The sequence below is a fragment of the Necator americanus genome, chromosome V, assembly GCF_031761385.1.
Source record: "Necator americanus strain Aroian chromosome V, whole genome shotgun sequence".
Lineage (NCBI taxonomy): Eukaryota > Metazoa > Nematoda > Chromadorea > Rhabditida > Ancylostomatidae > Necator > Necator americanus.
In genome coordinates this window covers 29160344-29178300 of record NC_087375.1, presented here as the reverse complement: position 1 = coordinate 29178300, position 17957 = coordinate 29160344, and the positions used below count along the sequence as shown (strand labels likewise).

At 40.9% G+C, this 17957-nt stretch overlaps 4 protein-coding genes across 6 annotated transcripts; 1 reads left to right on the top strand and 3 right to left on the bottom strand.

The window, feature by feature from the left end:
- Positions 1-862: 862 nt before the first annotated feature.
- RB195_015564 (uncharacterized protein) lies at positions 863-1303 on the bottom strand (the record flags this gene model as incomplete). The annotated part of the gene is made up of 1 exon (XM_064206330.1): positions 863-1303. One exon carries the CDS (start codon positions 1301-1303, stop codon positions 863-865), a length of 441 nt encoding a protein of 146 aa, XP_064062211.1.
- Positions 1304-1349: 46 nt separating this feature from the next.
- RB195_015563 (uncharacterized protein) lies at positions 1350-1865 on the bottom strand (the record flags this gene model as incomplete). The annotated part of the gene is made up of 1 exon (XM_064206329.1): positions 1350-1865. The coding sequence occupies one exon, from the start codon at positions 1863-1865 to the stop codon at positions 1350-1352; it is 516 nt and encodes a 171-aa protein (XP_064062210.1).
- A 2965-nt stretch (positions 1866-4830) lies between these two features.
- Positions 4831-5304, bottom strand: RB195_015562 (uncharacterized protein; the record flags this gene model as incomplete). The annotated part of the gene is made up of 1 exon (XM_064206328.1): positions 4831-5304. One exon carries the CDS (start codon positions 5302-5304, stop codon positions 4831-4833), a length of 474 nt encoding a protein of 157 aa, XP_064062209.1.
- A 972-nt stretch (positions 5305-6276) lies between these two features.
- On the top strand, positions 6277-17865 carry RB195_015561 (uncharacterized protein; the record flags this gene model as incomplete). 3 transcript variants are annotated; one of them, XM_064206325.1, is made up of 14 exons in its annotated part: positions 6277-6342; positions 6928-6982; positions 7141-7191; positions 10952-11076; positions 11147-11249; positions 11311-11393; positions 11482-11566; positions 13280-13471; positions 14015-14200; positions 14259-14366; positions 14448-14585; positions 14650-14892; positions 16512-16612; positions 17548-17865. In XM_064206325.1, the coding sequence occupies 14 exons, from the start codon at positions 6277-6279 to the stop codon at positions 17863-17865; spliced, it is 1854 nt and encodes a 617-aa protein (XP_064062206.1). The 3 variants fall into 3 exon arrangements, with proteins under 3 accessions (XP_064062206.1, XP_064062207.1, XP_064062208.1); XM_064206327.1 differs by having other exon boundaries at positions 6340-6342; XM_064206326.1 differs by lacking the exon at positions 6277-6342 and adding an exon at positions 6616-6717.
- Between the last annotated feature and the right edge of the window lie 92 nt (positions 17866-17957).

Below are 17957 nucleotides of genomic sequence, written 5' to 3'. Positions count from 1 at the left end.
GGATCCGATGTTTCAGCGATCCTTCGACTTCTTCAAGTCAGAGCATTTACGCAGGCAAAAAGATTATGGCCTCCACCCAAAAAAGGAAGATACATAGCGTAAGTGATCTGCTTCATTTTCGATGTCACTGGACGGATCAATGAGAAATGCTATCTCTATGCTATCCAAAATATCTCTTCCAATATATCAAGAACAACGAGAATAATCGAACCATATTACTGGTCGCATAATTGGATTAGCATTACTGTTGTTGATTTGTCATTATCAAGCAAGACATATCAATAATCGCATTCGTTACTCTCTACAACAACTCATTATATAACGACACGAACAAGGTATCTTATGGTTTTACAGACGTCTTCGGAAAGTCAATACCGAGGTACATATAAGTGGAAGGTGGTGAAAGAGGACCTAAGGACACTCGGTATGGATAGGAAATTTAGGCGAGACGTAAGGTGTGAATAGGCAGTGGTTCAGTTGTTTTTGAGTATACCACATAAATTTGCTCAAACTTGGTTAATTAAACGTTTATTGAAAAACTTACAAGCACAGAGTAATGTACAAGCGAATAATGAGAATAAGGCACGTAACATGAGCAGCAAAACGGAAAAGTGCAACTGAACAACACAAATCGAAGTAAATAAAAAAACATGCAAACGTACAAGGGGAGTGGGCAAGAACTTAAAGGGATGTTTATTGGGTGAATACACGACGATGCTCTGAGCAATAAACACTGTTGGACTGTTTATATACTGTCAACTTCTTTGTCTGTTGTCGCCACAGTGCTGCTCTCCCAATTTGATTGTGCTCGAGTAGTTTTTGCCCACCAGATCCGTGAGAGTGCAATTCTCATTGATGCCTGTTATTCGAATGCTCTTTGTTTGGGCATTCCCACCGAGAGTAAACAAATTTTGCTTTTATTTTCTGGTACGTCCCTACTATATCTCAGGAATTCCTCGATCTTGTCTCTTCGTTTATCTAGTTGTTCTCTACGCTCCTTTTTTTGTCGAATTCTCTCGTTGGTATAAGTTGAAGTCCTTCCGCATGCCTCCTTCTGCTCTCTACATTCGTATTCGTCATATAGAGCTGAGTCTTCTTCAACTTCCTCCTCTCCGACATTCCTTCGTCCCACAGGATCTTGATGTTCCGAAGTAGTGTCCGCTGTCCAGTCTTTGGAATTTGTCTTTTCCTGTGCCACTTCCTTCGGCATAGCGTGGTCTTGGTCTGCTACCGGTGCGTAACAGGTAGGAGTTGCCAGCAATTTCTCAAGCGAATTCTTGATCAGTTCGACGCTTTCCTTCATGCTGTGAATGTTGTCGCTTTGGTCACGAATCTGTTCCTTTATTTCCTTATAATATTGCCTGATCTGGTGGTGTAGATCTTCCCTTATCCTGGTGTAGATCTTCCCTCATGCAATTGATGTTTTCGCTCTGGTTAGTAATCCGTTTGTTGATTTCGGTGAGGCATTGCTTGAAATCACGGCGAAGTTCCTCCTTGATGCTGTGAATGCTCTCGCTCTGGCTCCGGCTGTGTCCTTTGATTTCCACATAATATTGTTTGAATTCGCGGTGGAGATCCTCGATTGCGTCTTTAACCTGAACGAAGACGCCGATGTGGTTCTCTCTTTGCTCTTGAAGCTCAGCTTCTCTGATTTCGGTCTTCACCTGTCTCCGAAATTTCTTGATAAATTCGATTTCTCTGCGAACGAAGTCGGCGGTAAAGCTGGGTTCCAAGGTGACTCCGTCCTCCGTGTCATTGAAAAAGTCGTTTCTCGAGTTTGCCAATTTATTGTCAGCCATCACAAGAAGTGCGTACAAATTGTACGTCAGGGACAACCCTTGCGCAACAACGCTGATCTTTTCCATCGTAATATTGGTAGCTTGGTGAACCTACTCTAAGTGACACTTGTAGAGCGTTGCTTCTACCCTTGCGAAGTTTTGAGATCTTTTACCTCGGATTTCAGTAAACATATCAGAAAGATTATTGGAGCGAGTAAGCACTACAATAACTTTTAGAAAATTACGGATCTTCTTCTGAATCTCTTCTTCAGCTGGAAACGTTGAGGCCAGTCTAATACATGAACGTTTATAGCGGATCTCCTCAATAAGTTTGCATTCCTCAGCTCTTCTTTTCTTTGTGAACATGTCGTCGGCGCTATTTGATGCCATTATACTAAAAGGATAAGGTATTGTTCGATAATGCTCTGTAATTGGTAATTTTTATGCTGTAGGACGTTTAGAGAAGTTTTTCGTTGCTCCTTTCCTTCTTCCTTTTGCTAAATGGATTTATTAGTTGCAAGAGGAATACTGAGAATATGCATAGGAGTATGTTCCATCCACATTTAATGATTTTGAAGATGGCTTTATGCATAACATTATCGCCTTTGTACATACCCTTGGAAGGTATAGATAGCTCATTAGAAGAGCTCCTGCAACTGCAATCATGGTAATGAATAAATACTTGTACCGTTGCAGGTAAATGTCCAAGATGTGATTGAGGCCAGTCCACTGGAACTCAGAGGTTCTGTTCTGGTCTGATTGGATATAATGCATGAAACTTCCTTGGGAACTATATGGGTACTTCAAGATTCCTGTCAACTCGAATGTCGATGCTTTTGTTCCACATCTCAAGAAACATTGAATTTGGATTCGAGCGGACTGGAATAGGAATCCAATTTTAGATTATGTGCCCGAAGGAGAACAGGGAATAGTAAAGCTGTCATGCCCACACTCAACTTCAGCGGATGTTGTTGAATGTAGATTTGCATGTTACGTAGCAGTTGCTCCTTTTCTGCACTGATAAGGTCCGTTGAGATACGTGTTTTCAATGGTACAGAAGTCGTCTCTGATTTCAGTGATGAAATCGTCGATGGTTTCTTTCAAGTTCAAGATTATCTCGGCGGATATATCTTCATCTGCTCTTGCGATGACTCCATGTAGTGGATGTGTCGCATTTGTTGATATGTAATTGGGAGTACTTTGATGATGTCGAAGAACGTTGTTCCGACCCTGTCTTCGTTACAGAAGCACCTTACTTTAGACTCGGCAGCCACGCAATCACAACGATCTCTTAAATGACATCGTAATGTCTTTGCATGCGCGCGTGTGGGACAGCTAAGTAATGGATATGTCTTTTTATTACATATCGCTGTTTGGTTTGTCGAGGCAATGAAAACTTGTTCCAAGGCCGGCAATGGTAGAGTTGCGAGTACGCTTAATGTTACATCCATGCTTTGGATTTGGTTAGGATGTTCGGGTGGAGTCCAAATGCGTAGGAGCGAAGTGTAGAGCCTGTGCTGATCTCAAGACGGAGTTTCACTTCTTCTTTCCAACGTATGCATTTGAAGAGTTCGTATACGTTATCATCTCTTGGTACTGCGTATATCCTGTAGAACAAACACCCGGAACTTAGATAGAAACAGTCGCATCCTCGGCCACCGCATGATTCCATGCAGCCAGTAATCCCAGGGAAAGAGTGGCTAACTCAGGCAATATGCTCGTCGTGTTGATGTCAGCACTCTTGTTCCCATTACATGATCCCATGTGTGGGCACCTTTTACTGTCGATAATTTTTTGCACCACATTACGGGTATATGTTACCGGTATGCGGTCGCAGATTAGTCTCAGTCCTTCGCGTTCGCGTTCTTAGTGCGATGGAGTTGTTTCTCTGGAAACTTATGCACACGTCCTTTTTGAAGGGGTTCATCTTTACCTTTGAGGCTACTTCTACTTTACAGGTGCTTTTTCCTGTTGTGGTTCGACAGTTTCGCAGGCGATGTTGAAAAATGTTCCCTCCTGGCATGCTACAGCTCCTTGCAATAAGCTGCATATGGCTAATGCTTGCAAAATTCGGATGTTGCCGTTTTCTTCTATGGAGAACCCAGAGAGTAATCCGCTGACAAAGCGTAATGAGTTCTTGTGTTCTTGGATGCCTTCAAGGTTGCTGTCAAAAAGAATATCTCCTCTTGTTGGTCCTCTTGGTTTTGTTGGAAACATCTTCTACTCTCATTGCTGTGACATTCCGTATTGAGCCCTCCGTAACATGTGTGCTTTGCTCCTCGCACCTTGTGAAGTTATCCCGTGCATGTGACGGCTTTTTCCTTTCTTCCTTTTTCGCATCTGAAACGGGACCTTGCTACGGCTTAAAGCATGTAGACGTATGATGCTTTTTTCCACAATTTATACAGCCCTTACTTTCGCAATCAGCATAAATATGGGACTTTGATCCGCACCCAGTGCAATGGTTTTTCTTCTTTAAGTGTTCCAGTCGTGCTTTGGGTGCCGCGATTTTCCTGCATCTTGTGAACCAATGTTCCTTGCTATCGCAATAGAAACAAAAGGGAGACCGTCTTTTGATTTGGAACTCCGGTTCCTTTGCAGTTTTGCTTAGGAGTTGTGAACGCTCTATCCTCTTTGGCAATTGCAGTTCAATTTCTCCTTGGGGCAGAGAGACCTTTTCTTTAGGCGTGCTGCGTTGAATCCTTTCTGTAAATTTAGAAAGAAGTTTTGATAGCAGCCATGGATTATCGAGAGGTTCGCCTTTGCTTTCGAGTTGTGTGGTAATTCCCGACAGTTGATCATGCAGTTTTCGCTGGTCTTTTAATTATGGGCTCCTAGCACTCCAATACTTTAACTGTCGATGTAGTTCAGTGATTATATTCTGGAAGTTGCCGTATCTCTCCTTCAAATACTGTACTGCTAGCAGATAGTTTTCAGAAGTGATTTGAAAACGAGTAACTGATTCACGGACTTCTCCTTTTGATTCTCCCAGAAGATAGTTGAATTTTTGCAAATTTGAAAGCGGTGGAGAATGCACCATAGCTCCCAGAAGCTATCCCATTGCCAGCTTTTGTCGCTGAACTCCGGTATTGGTATCCTTGGCAGTTCTATCTTGTCTGCAGGTGCTCCTAGTGAAGGATGATCCAATACGTGTTGGAGATGTAGGGTTATGAGACGTTAGGCTACCCCTGGTAATTTCCAACTTACGAAGCAGGTCAGTAGTACTGGCGATAAGTTCCTCTGCGCTAATAATGTACTCGGACATTTTATCCTCTTCCTCTTTGGTGAGGGGTTCCGATATCTTGTCCACTGCGTCTGTGAAAGCGTATAAAGCTTCTTCAAAGGTTGCTTGAAGGGGTTTAATGTCCACTGTAGCATTCTGGACTTGTTTTAATGCTGCGTTGCATGCTTCCCTATCCTGTAGATTGACGTTGCTTTCCAATGCTGCATGCTTTGTTAAAAGTTGCGTTAATGAATTGGAGTGCCTAGTCAAAACTTTCTTACTTGTTTTGAGAGATGTTGCCATTTTTTTGGCTTGGTCGGATTGCAATATTTTTTTTCAACAGGTGATGCTCAGAAAATTATGTTCAACCGGCATAAGGAGGTAATTATGAGCATGCAATGACATATTGTGATGTTCACACCTTTTCTTGTTGGTTCGCGGTAGTAGTTTTGTCCGTTTGCTTCTTGGCTCGGTTGTTCGTATTTACCGATGCACCAAATGAATAGGCAGTGGTTCAGTTGTTTTTGAGTATGCCACGTAAATTTGCCTCAAAAACTTGGGTAATTAAACGTTTATTGATAAATTTACAAGCACAGAGTAACGTACAAGCGAATAATGAGAATAACGCACGTTACATGAACAGCAAAACGAGCAAGTGCAAATGAACAACAGAAATCGAGGTAAATAAAAAACATGCAAACGTCAGGCCAAGGACTGACCCTTTCATTATTATAAGACGTCAACTTTATCAGCGTATTGGTAATAATCAGATCGTTGCAAGTAACCATAGCTCAAAAAATGAATGTGTAACTTTTTCCGATGCTGCGTGCAAAGTTTTTCAAATTTACTGCTTTAAGATTTCGGCGATAATATTGCAAAATACAGCACCGCTCCCTTAAACAGGAGGTACGTTAGTGGTTATAACAATTCCAATTCTCTGACAAAAATCAGGAAAAGTGTCTTAAACGGCTTTAAATTCCGCTTAAAGGCAGCGTTTCACAAAATCGACGACGCCCTGTTGACATTGAGTCTAGGATATACATGTAGAGTATGAAATTGATCCGGTAGCGCGTTTTCACGCACGTAGTAGAAACAAACGCAATCTTTGAGGAGGATTAGGAGGAACTAAACGTACTCATACTCGCAATAGACTCCGAACTCTGCTATATCGTCCCGCAGATACCCTAATGTCGTCAATTTCGTGACATTTCGCCTTTGACACAAGGCAAACACCTCATGAATGAATCCGTATGCAGACTGTTGATAAATAATGGGATGGGTGTATCACTGATCAATGATTCAAATTTGGACCCATTCTTTTATATGTCTTCTCGCAGAATGGTAGGTCTCAAACTAATATTCCTTAACCTAAGGCTAATTAATGTTTGGACTGGAACAGATTTCAATATTCGTCAAGTATTTGCACTTCACAAAATTGCGTAGGAACTTAGCTAGTGGAAGCGTAGAAATCTCGGTGTTCAGAGTTAATCAAATAGTAGAGAGGCGCATCTCTTCTAGTAAAGAATACACGAATGAGGCTTAATGTACGAAAATGCAGCAAGAAGAAGAATCTGAATTTTGAAGTAAAAAATATTGTCGGGTCAATACTTCCTGATGCCTGTGTACTTGCATAAGCAGATATGCTTGAAAAGGCACAGTGGAGCCAGCGGTGACGATCGTGATGGGACAAACTCTAGCTGCACTCGATCCGCAGAAGTGAGTGTAGCTAGCAAGTGATTCTCCTTGATTCTAATCGCACCGCTTCAAGCGCAGACGCTTACGCAACTGCTGTTTGTAGTTCGTTTTGACTCGAACAGAGGAATAGACTGAGCGCCTTAGGTTGCACGCAGAGTTCGCAGCTGCGCAGGCCGCGCAGCCCTCGCGGCTGTTAACTCTGCGGGCAGCCTTAGTATTGTGTTCTTTTAGCTGCTACCCATTCATTTGTTGCTCATATTTCTCCATGAATCTTACGGATTGATTGGTAAGTATATGTCATTCTAGAATTCATGTCGTAAGTACAAAATAAGATCTATTTCATATCAATAATCCATCGTGTTGTTTTTAATGTTTTTAACTAATATCTTGGTTTTTCAAACTTGAAAACAAGAGCATGATGATTGAATTAATAAACAATTCTAGAAAAAACATATCCAGTTGACGACTATTACATTTACAATGCAGAAGAAAAAGGTTTGTTGCTCCACTATTGCAGAATTCTTGGACTGAAATGGTGAGTGAGGGTCTTCCTGCGCCAGTTTATAACCGCCTACGCATTCTTCAAGTCGTTTCAGCCTTACTGTAGTTCATGCATGTGCGTGTCATTAGACGAGTAATGATGATAACTTCGATGGGTTTCTTGCCCGATAATTCTTCTTGCTTGCATTTCTGAGTTTAAAAAAAAACCACTGCGCTTCAAATAAAGTTAGTAGAATAACGTATTAATTTTTAATAAACTGTACGCGGGGTTATTAATCGTATTCATCTCGGCAAGTCAGCAAAATTGCCTTCTTCGGAGCCTGAAATAGTCAATCAAGTTCACAATCTAACGATCAAATCTCTCCACAACTAAGCACACAAACTCTAAGCCTCCTTCTTCAAGCACTAAAGTTACCAGTACACTAAGTGCTCATTTTGGATAGAAGAAGCTCGGTAGTGACTGCTATCTGATAGATCAAGAGAGCGAATGATTCGGATGTCGCATTGAGGTCAGAAGAACCTTCCGAGATATGGTGCGAGTTCCCACGTTATCCAGAGATCCTCACGGTTCATTTTAAAGTTTTTGGACAATGAACATTGGACACTCTTAGTGACCCATAGAACACAAAAACACGATGGAGTCAATTTTGAAATCGGGTTAGATCTTGACGTACGGATCTAAATCGTTGGTTTGAAAGTCGCTTGAATGAACCGCACGGCCGAATAAATGTCTCTCGATAAAGCGAAGACTAGCACCATATCTTGGACGGGAGGAACGGTAAAGAGGGTCCCGGCGGATTCTCTGCGAATGCCTCCGAGACATAACGTGCCCAGTGGATACTCCGACGGATACGCGAACATACCTCGATGAGGTCACACTACAGTCGTTCATGAAGACGCAGACAACCGTCTAGCCACAGACACGCAAAGAACTGCGCAGTTACAAGGAAATATGCGAAGAAGAGTGGTGTGAGTTGTCGAAGTTACCGAATGAGTCAAAGAATAATATAGTCAGTTAGATAGAAGTAGATGGGATTTTGTTTGGTATTCTAATAAAGAAAGAGAGTGAGTTTGTTTTTATATTACCTTCAGAAAGTCTAGAAATCTTATCAAATTTGAACTCTTTCTCCTCCTGTAAGTTCAAAGAAGTCAGAGATACAGAAGGTCCCTCTGTCCGGAAATAAATTAGGCTACGATAAAGCTTGGGAGTTACGGGATAACGATAATTCTCATTACCGTTACTTTTGAAAGCTGGAATATTCCGTTTTAACAAAAAATTTTATATACGTAATTTGAAGCTATTAGAAACATTCCTATCTCATATTTCACGTGATGATTTCTCTTGCTTCTGGTACGATTAAAAGTACACCTCACATCACAAAATTGCAGTGGATGTGTCAAATTCTCCAAAGCAATTTAGTAGTCCGTGAATTACATCCTAGCCGGTGATGCAGCGTATGATTAGCGGTAGTCAGCTATTGAGGCGTCAGCGAAAGTGAATCCCTTTAGTTTACGCACCATCGCTAGTTGCTCTGACGAGGCATGGACAGGGAATGCTCGAAATTCCGTAGGGACCCTCTTTACCCGCACCCCTTGGACGGCTCTTTGATCCGAATGAGACATTTGAACCATCCACTCTCGTGATCGTTAGGCATCTCCGATCAAAGGCGACCATTCAGTGTAGTGACTGGTGCCCGCAGAGTTCAGAGCAGCGGGTGCGCGGGTTGGCGGATCTGCGGTTTTGGTGGTTATTGACTATTCACAACAGTGCGCTCAATAACTACCAAAACCGCCAAGTCGCCAAACCTCGTGCCCGCGCGGCTCTGAACTCTGCGGGCAGCCTAAATTGGTTGGTTGGTTCAAAAAGTAGGCTTAGAGTTTATCTGTGGAGAGATTTGGTAGTTCAAATTCTGAATTGAATTGATCATTCCAGGCTCTAAAGATGGCGATTTTTCCAAAACGTTAGCCAATAAAATTATTTAACAACCTTGTGTACAGCTTATTAAGAATCAAGACGACAACCTACTATACCGAGGTTCATTTGAAGTTTTTCCTCTTCGAACTTCTTCGAGTGTTAGCAAAAGTTGGAATCTAGCTCAGCCACGAAGGAAACTCGCCGAGCAGATGTCTTCTGCGAATCCTCGAAAGGTACAACAAAAAGGTACTCAGAGAAAGGTACAACGGAATGCAGTAAGAAGGTTTTTGACGCCAATTTTTGACCGGTTGTGTTAGGTTGACAGCGGAAAGACATAACAGGCTAATAAATGTATACAATATCAAATGCTACAATGTCGTGACGAAGACCAACAACATTATCAAAAGCAAGGAGGCTAGTGCTGCTCAGAATAAGTTTTTGCGTCAGCAAGGAACATTAATGATAAACAATTCATATTTGTTTCTCCAAAAGCAACGCCCTTTTAGGTGTTCTCCTTTTTAAACTGGATGAACACAATGTTTTTTTTTGGAGAAAGCATGATTTTGTGATTCTCCATTAGCCTTCCAGACGAAATAACACAAATAGCTAACAACTTACAATCTTTCTTGAGTTGGAATGATGTGCAAATGAAACGCTTTCAACGTTAAATGAGGAAAGTAATTCTACGAAACTTTGTCTTCATTCGCATTATCTGAGCGCTGCAATGCTCAGCGGTGGTAGTTATCTTACGTTAATGTTCAAAGCAGCGTTAAGCGCTATTCTCTGTTATCTTACTGTTATCTAGTGGGAATTCAATATTCAGTGTCATATTCTATGTCATATCCTCATCGATCATCGATGGCTGACTCAAACTCTCTTTATTCATGACGACTATCCCTCGGAAATGACTTTTCATGCGTAGTTGATCCGAAAGACCTGTATGAGTTCTGGACACTGTGCATGTAGAAATGGACTGCTGTAGAAATGGACAGGATGACATTAGGATAACACTGTGTCACCAAAATGTCGAAGTGTTGTTGTTCGGTTTTTCGGGGGATTTATGATGTCAGACTTTTCCCAACCACAGAGAAAACGCTCTTCTGTAAATTCAAGAATCTGAGGCATCAAGAATAGTGTCATCCAAGGCAACTCTTTAAATACACACGCGATTGATGAAATAAAACCGCTTATGGTGGATTAGTGGCGGAGCAACCTAAAAAAGCAACTTTTTGCACCCGTACGAATAATGGAGTCAGTTTTAGGAGGTCTCATTTTGTCCATCATACGAGTGAAGAATTTTCTTTGTTCGATATACCTAGCCGTCTGATTCCTAGATTTGTTCTCTAGAGGGCTTTCGCGAGCGTGCAACTTCCAAATTACGTCCCGATCCTATCTTCTACTGTAGAGGACTAAACATCGAAAATTTTCCTGAAAGCTCCCTTTAATAAAGTAGGAACACTTTCCTTTGCCAGTCGTAATATAAGCGACGGTGTATGCAGTAAGTGTTGCAACAAGAAAAGGATGCAAGAACTGCAGAACTTATGCCTTACACTTACTTCGTAACGTCATGGACAATATGGATTGACCATCTATTTATGCTCAGACTGCATAACGTATGCCTTACAATGATAGTATGATATATTATACTTCTCGCCCTTTGAATGGAGAAAATTCATGGGAAAATTGGGTTGCGACACGCGAATAAAAGTTACTGACACTTGTTCAAATCACATTGTGATCAGTTGCAATGCAAAAAAGATGAAAAATACTAAGAATCTCCGTATGAGTTAGATATAACGCGTAAAAAAAGGCGCTATAAGTTTGAACTCCTTGCTTCAGCATGTCGGATGATTAATCCGCTCCAATCCGATCTAGAAAAGGAATTTCGTGGTCGAGGATGCGTACATTTCTTTGGGCATCTTCGCTTCTCTTCGGATGCAGATCACGTGTACGAGAAAGTGCAGGTCACAACTGATTTGATGGGCGAAAATTGGAAACCAAACAAGATTTTCTCAAATCTGTCACCTATTACAGGAACTTGAAAGAATCACAGGATGTGTAACAATTATTAGATCAAATCTTGTACATGCAAATTTCCCAGCTTTAAAAGAAATTGTACATGACGAAAATTTCTGTGGTGATATTCGGTGCATTTTTTTCTCGTAGTTTTCTCTTGTAGTTACGATCTAGTTGTTCAGATGTTGACTACGCATTAAGAATAATCGGAAACAGTCATCTCAAAAATATTACTTTTCATGCTGACTTTAAATTACCAGTACATGTGAGTGCGTTTCATTTCCGCTGATAGCACCAAACTCAGGAGAATTTTTCAATTACTTAAATCTCTTGTAACACTGGTTTTTTTCCAGAAAATGTTCTTTAGCGTGAATCCGCTCCTTAATCAAACTGGAATCTCACCTGTGGGCTTGAAATTTGATTTTGGCTCATCGAAAGGTACTAAATTTATGCGTAATTCGTAGCGTTTGATAAGGTGACCCAATTTGAAACTAGGCAGCCATGGTCATCGATGAAGGACCCAATTTTTTCACTTGAAATAATCAAGGACTGGAATGAATGGGAGGGAATGATGGCTTCAACTTGGTAGCTACCAAATTTACCCTCCTTCTAGAATTAGTGGAAGTTTTGAAGTGCTCAGATCAATTTCAGAGGTTGTCATAGCAAAGCTATAAGGGAAATAAAAATTCAATAGATGAGATCAGATTGGCGCTTGAGAATTATCTATCATCACAAATAAGTGAATTTTAGAGCAGAAGCGTTGAAAATTTATCAGAAAAAGATGGTATAGGGTTGTTGAAAATGAAAGGGAATCTATTTTAGGCGAGAGAAAAAAAAATAATATTAATCTTGAGAAGTGAAGGAAGTATAGAATACCATATTATTTATGAGATGACCCGACCAATGGGCATTACATACTCCAGAAAGTGGAATATGATGAATCGGAAATGAAAAAGATACACGTAGAGAAGCGAAAGTGATGGATTTAAATATATAAATTAAGAACTTCAACAGAGACATCAGAAGACTGTAACATTACGATGTTATCACGTGGATATATAATGGGGCCGGAAAGTAAGGTCTCATCATGGTACCGCTGGTGATGGTGCGCATTAATGGGGTCATAAATTGTAAGTCTGGAAGGGTAGCACCTCGGTGAGGACCACAGAACGACCAATATTTCTGAGCTCTTAGTAGGCAGTGGTAATGACTTAACTCCGGGAAATTTTGGAAAATTTTTGGAATGACTGGATTCTATGGATAACCAACTCGTTGGTCAGAGATTTACCACCTAAACAACATTTATGTGTGTTCGTATTTACATGGCCTTCCTTAACTAGGAAGGCGGTGTAGCGCAGTCGGTTAGAAGGTTCCGCTGTGGCTGCAATCGATCAGGGTTTCGAATCCACCTTTGTGCAAACCAAACCTTTCATCCCTCCGGAATCAATAGACTGGTATCATACTTGACTGGCAGAATGAAAATACTGACTTGGCACATCGGCTTGCCCCGCAAGTCATTATAAAGCGTTGCGCACGCAAATAAATCTCAAACGAAATCTGAGCTGAAGTCGAACGCTTAGGCGCATCCCTATGAGGATTCGTCAACATCGTGCACTTTATCCTTAATCCGTTATCCTCAGATAAATAGAAATGTTTGTGTATTTACCAAACGTTATTTCGCCACCTTCTTTTAGTTATGGTTCACCTGTGAAGATTTTATTATTACGTTACCCCATAGTACATCTGATAACCCATAAACAAAATGAAAAAAAATAGAATTGCGGAGAAAACAAAACACGCGCAAGGACCACTAAACCCACGAAAAATGGAGAGATCAAGCGGACGATGTTTATCAATCCCTTTGGGATGCACCTACGCACTCGACTTCAATTCAGAATCGGTTGCGGTTTATGAACGCATACAAATAGGAACCTATACTTAGGACTTGTTGTAGAGGGTGGCCGATACATCAAGTCAGTGTTTTCATCCTCTCCAACAAATCCACCAATTAATCGATCACGAAAGGATGATGTAAGTATGTAGCTTTTCAAAAATCCCGTGAAATCTCGTTTTTCAGCAATTTGGCAGTGGTGTTCAGACTTTTCGTACGTAACTCTTTACAAGCGACGTATTTTCACCGCTGTTTTTCAGATTGTCTTCAAGAAGTAGCCATAAATAATGAACAGTGTAGACGAATTGTGGGCGAAGTCAAGTACCGTAATTATTTGCCAGAGCTGTTTAAACGTGATCCTCCTGTTGTGGTTCATGGAAAGTTGTTGTTTGAAGACACGAACGAAAGCGATTTATCAGGGATTGCGGGAGCGATTGTTGTTGGCCACGGAAGTATGATCTTCTCAGAGAAACTATGTTTTAAACTATTGAAAACAATACAGGTGGATTGTACGAGTTTCGGTGTACGAGACAATAAGTAGCCACATACGCACGTTATCCTGTTCACGTAGAATTTTACGGAAAAAAGACGAGAAGCTATGTATCAGCAATAAAAAAAGCTAATAAGAACTATTTCCACTGAGTAAAATACAGCCCTAGGGTGATCGAAAAGAATCAGAAGTAACTATGCGGTCCTAAGGGGATTAAGAAGTAGTGCATTTAGAAAAACACCCTAAAAAATTTTCTTTTGTTCCTTTCAATTTTTTTGGTTGCATTTTGCTAAGCACAAAGTTTTTCTGTGCTGAAAATCATAACCAAAAAAGTTATGAATAAAAGCAAATTATGAGCAGAAATTACGCTACTGTTTTGAGTTATCTTCCCGGAAAGTGTACAAGTCTTCACCTAGGACCCACATATTAGGGTTAGATTCCATAACGTGTACACTTCTGTGAATAGTTAAACATGCGATGTTATGAGTGTATTATTTGTTTTCAGCCCCGGCAGTATCCATAAAACATAACTATAATCTTATCAATGTGGACGATCTGCTCACTATGAAGATTACTGGACGAGAACCATTGCTAGAAATTTCGGGAAACAAAAAAATCTGCGCCCCTATAAATATTCGGAAAAGAGTGCGAATGCTAGCGCAAAAAGATGTGCATTTCGATGGCAGCTGCTGTATGTTTGCTTCCTTCCTTGAGGTCTTTCTTTTCCTCCTGAAAGCTTTTATTTTTAGTATCGTCATGTGACGGGGGAGTCGTAGACTCACAGTTTCTCAAAGAATTCAAAGAAGAGAAAGAATGTCGGGTAATCATTGGTGATCTAGTAATTAGCGGTTTGAGTGGTAAGTTTCTCTGCGATTCCTAACAGTCAATTCTTCGAATTAGTAGAAGTACAAATTGCATATGTGTTTTTTTCCGTTCAGGAAACATTAGTGGACTAGAACAGCTTAAAAGGATTGAAAGAATAGAAGAAGGATCCTTGATTTTCCAGCAAAATCTAGACTTTGAAAGTATATGGTTTTTGAGGAACCTAGAAGTGATTTCTAATCCTGAATCAGAAGGTGTTTATTGGAAAGAAATCCTTTTATTATTTTCTTCTTCGAAAAACCTCCTCGTCGGTTTCAGAACCTGCCTTGCAAATTGCAAACAACCATGGGTTAAAGTCCTTAGGTCTCTCAGCGTTGAGGACCGTAAGATCAGCAGATGCTGACAAAGCTATTGAAATATATACTTACCAAGAAATGCCAATCTCAGAAAAGAAACATCTCATGAAGGTTGCACATAAAAGGGAAGTTTTCAATCTCGGCCACAAAGATATCAGGGAACGTCGTAGAATACGAGAGGCGTACCAGGAAAATGCCCTTTTAGGTAAGGTTCTACATTCACACTGTATTCCTCTAACATTTTGCGCATCATTCTCTTCTTCGTTTGCTGCCTCTTTAAGGCCAACCACAAGATAACATCCAAAGCACTAACTTCTTCCTCCCAACTGATTTGTGATTAGTAGGGGGGAATTCTGCCAAATAGAAGCTATGTGGGGATGATGTCGCGCTCTAAAAAGAATCCAATTGGAAACTATCATAAACATGAAAGCACCGTCCAAATCTGGCGTTCCGTACATTAATACAAATGAGCGATTTTTTTCAATATAGCGCTCTGGAGATTCTTAGATCTTGTCCGATTAGTACGGTTCGGGATGGATACATTATTTGTAAGTGTCACAGCGAGCGATATGTGAAACACCGCTTACAAATCCGGAAAGCATAGGAGCACTCAAGATGCCAATTTACCTAACGAGATAACTCTTTACGCTAATAGGAGCGTCGAAATGACAGCTCTTTGAGGAAATATCTTGTACAGGTGTAAAGAGTTGCATTAATCCATTTTTTTTTTGTCAAAAATCAACTTTACACGGTTCGTCAGTGTTATGTTTTCCGAAAAGTTGGCTTGTTGGGTAAACCGAGGCCTCTGCCGCACCAGATGCTTCTCTTTCCTGTATTTTGAGGCGATTTTTCGCATTTCCTTCGTGTTATCTGCCAAGTACGTACTGAATACTTCTACCGCTAGAAAGGACCTGAAATCGAAAATTCCCACGCATGCTGCCTTTCAAACTTTTAAGATCCATCGATGTATACTCAGCCATCAGTTCCTTCTTTTCATCTTTTTTTTTATCTTTTTTGGATCTTCGTCGCACGCAGTAATTCAAAATGTTGGGCAGAAACATAACGTTAATTCTGTGCCTGTTTTATGGTAAAACGGCATTTTTTCTTCACAGTTCCACTACCGTATGTTGGCACCGTCCCAGTATTTAGTTCAAATTTTGTCGAAGGAGGTTATTCGGGATGATGCACACACCCAGATTTCCAGGCTTTCAGTTTATATTTTGAACGCTGACCAGATTTTTGCGGTAATGCAGTTTCAGTATTTGAACCGCATGACATTAAAAATTAATCTAATGGTCAATGTAGAAATTAGGAGTGTGATCCACTTTCAAAATAGCAACGCCAACAAATATGGGATCCAGGTAGCAAATAATCGTCATTGAACGTAACATGTCTGCCTGACGGGCTATGTCTTCTTCATTATAGGACACTGCCTTCCAGAACCTGGCGGTCTATGGGAAGATTGATTGATAGAGCGGTGCTATCGATGTTCACAAAAAATGACTCTTGCGGAATTACATGAAAAAGAACGAACAATTCCCAAAAAGCAAGGAAAAGTCAGCACTGATATCGATAGCATGGTCCTGGCGATATTTTTTTAAAATCGATTTGGGGAGGCGGATACAAGTCCCAGCCACTTACGATGGCGTAATAACTCGGCCCATAGCATTCGGCGTCGATTAACTGTAGATTCGCTTCACTTGTCAAAATTCTATTTCAATGGCTCCTATAATAGCGTATTGAAAAGAGGTAGCTAATTTGCGGTAACAAACAAGGATTAGATGTGCAGCAAGCATTTTCGGTAGATTGTCGTTTATACTTCAGGAATTATGCTTATACTACTTATTGGAGTGGTAATGGGAGCCATTGCTGTTGCTCTAATAGCAGTAATCTACAGGAGAGACAAAGGAAGCAAGTCGGAGGAGGTTTAGAGAATAATTCCTACACTTTTGAATGAAAAGCTGCTTTCAGTGCAATTTCAGTTCAGTTAAAGGCATCACTCCACAAATCTGAGGTGGTGCAGATTTCAGGTGGAGTATTCTTACAAGGGATAGTAGATTATGAAGAGGAGGGTGATTCCGTCCATTTCTTCCTAATTGCCGTAAAAAACGGCCCGGAAGATACAGCTTCAGGCGTTCTGGCGCACTATTTTCTACAAGGAGTTCGACTGGAGGGCGCCAGCTTTGTGCGGCGCCGCATCTTCCGGGCCGTTTTTTACGGGAATTAGGAATAAATGGGCGGAATCACCCCCCTCTCCATAGTCTCCCATCCCGTATACGAATACTCCACCTGAAATCTGCACCACCTCAGATTCGTGGGGTGATGCCTTTAATGCATCATATTTCCTGGATCTACGCGGTCTTCATTTTCAACAGCTGAAGTAGTATACTCTTCATTGCGCTGATTTTCCGTGAGATCGCCTTTTTAGACGTAATTGCTGAAACGCCCACTTCTTTATGTGGATGGGCATTTTAACAGTCCTACGTTTCCAATCTCGCGATGACGTTGAGATTTTGGCAACTATTGAATGAAAAAATCTTGAGACATGGGAACCAAGTGTACTTCTGATTTGCACCAAATGACTGAAACCATCAAAAATTCACCTGCTTCGTAGAAAAGTTAAGTGACTTACACCGTGCTTTAAGTCACCTAACTTTTCTACGAAGCAGTTTGAGTAGGCTTCGAGCAGATAAATTGAATCCCAGCAACCACGCTTCATCAAAGAATAAATAAATCACCCCATTGAACGTAATTCCAAACATCTCTCCGGCTGTGAATAGAGAAGGCTGTGTGGATTCGTTTTTTTATTCCGGGTTTAATAGTTGTCAGGTATGGTGATTTATGTGTATGCATTTCCTAGGAAAGATTGCTTGGACAACATGGTTTAACAGTGCTCGCATTGGAAGAAACGAGGACTTCGGGTGAGAAACCAAGATCATCGACTTCGCAAGAAACGAGGACCTCGGTTGAGAAACCAAGAACAAAGGCTTCGCAAGAAACGAGGACCTCGGTTGAGAAACTAAGAACAAAGGCTTCGCAAGATACGAGGACCCTCTTTGAGAAACAAGGATCAACGGCTTCGCAAGAAACGAGGACCTCCCTTGAGAAACCGGGATCATCGGCTTCGCAAGAAACGAGGAGTTCACTTCAAAAACTCTCCAGCATCTCCTTAACGTGATCTGAATGAATTTGGACACTTTTTATTATATAATCATAGAAAAAGCCAATGATTAAAGCACTAATTTGGAGTGAGTCAATTACTCATAATAA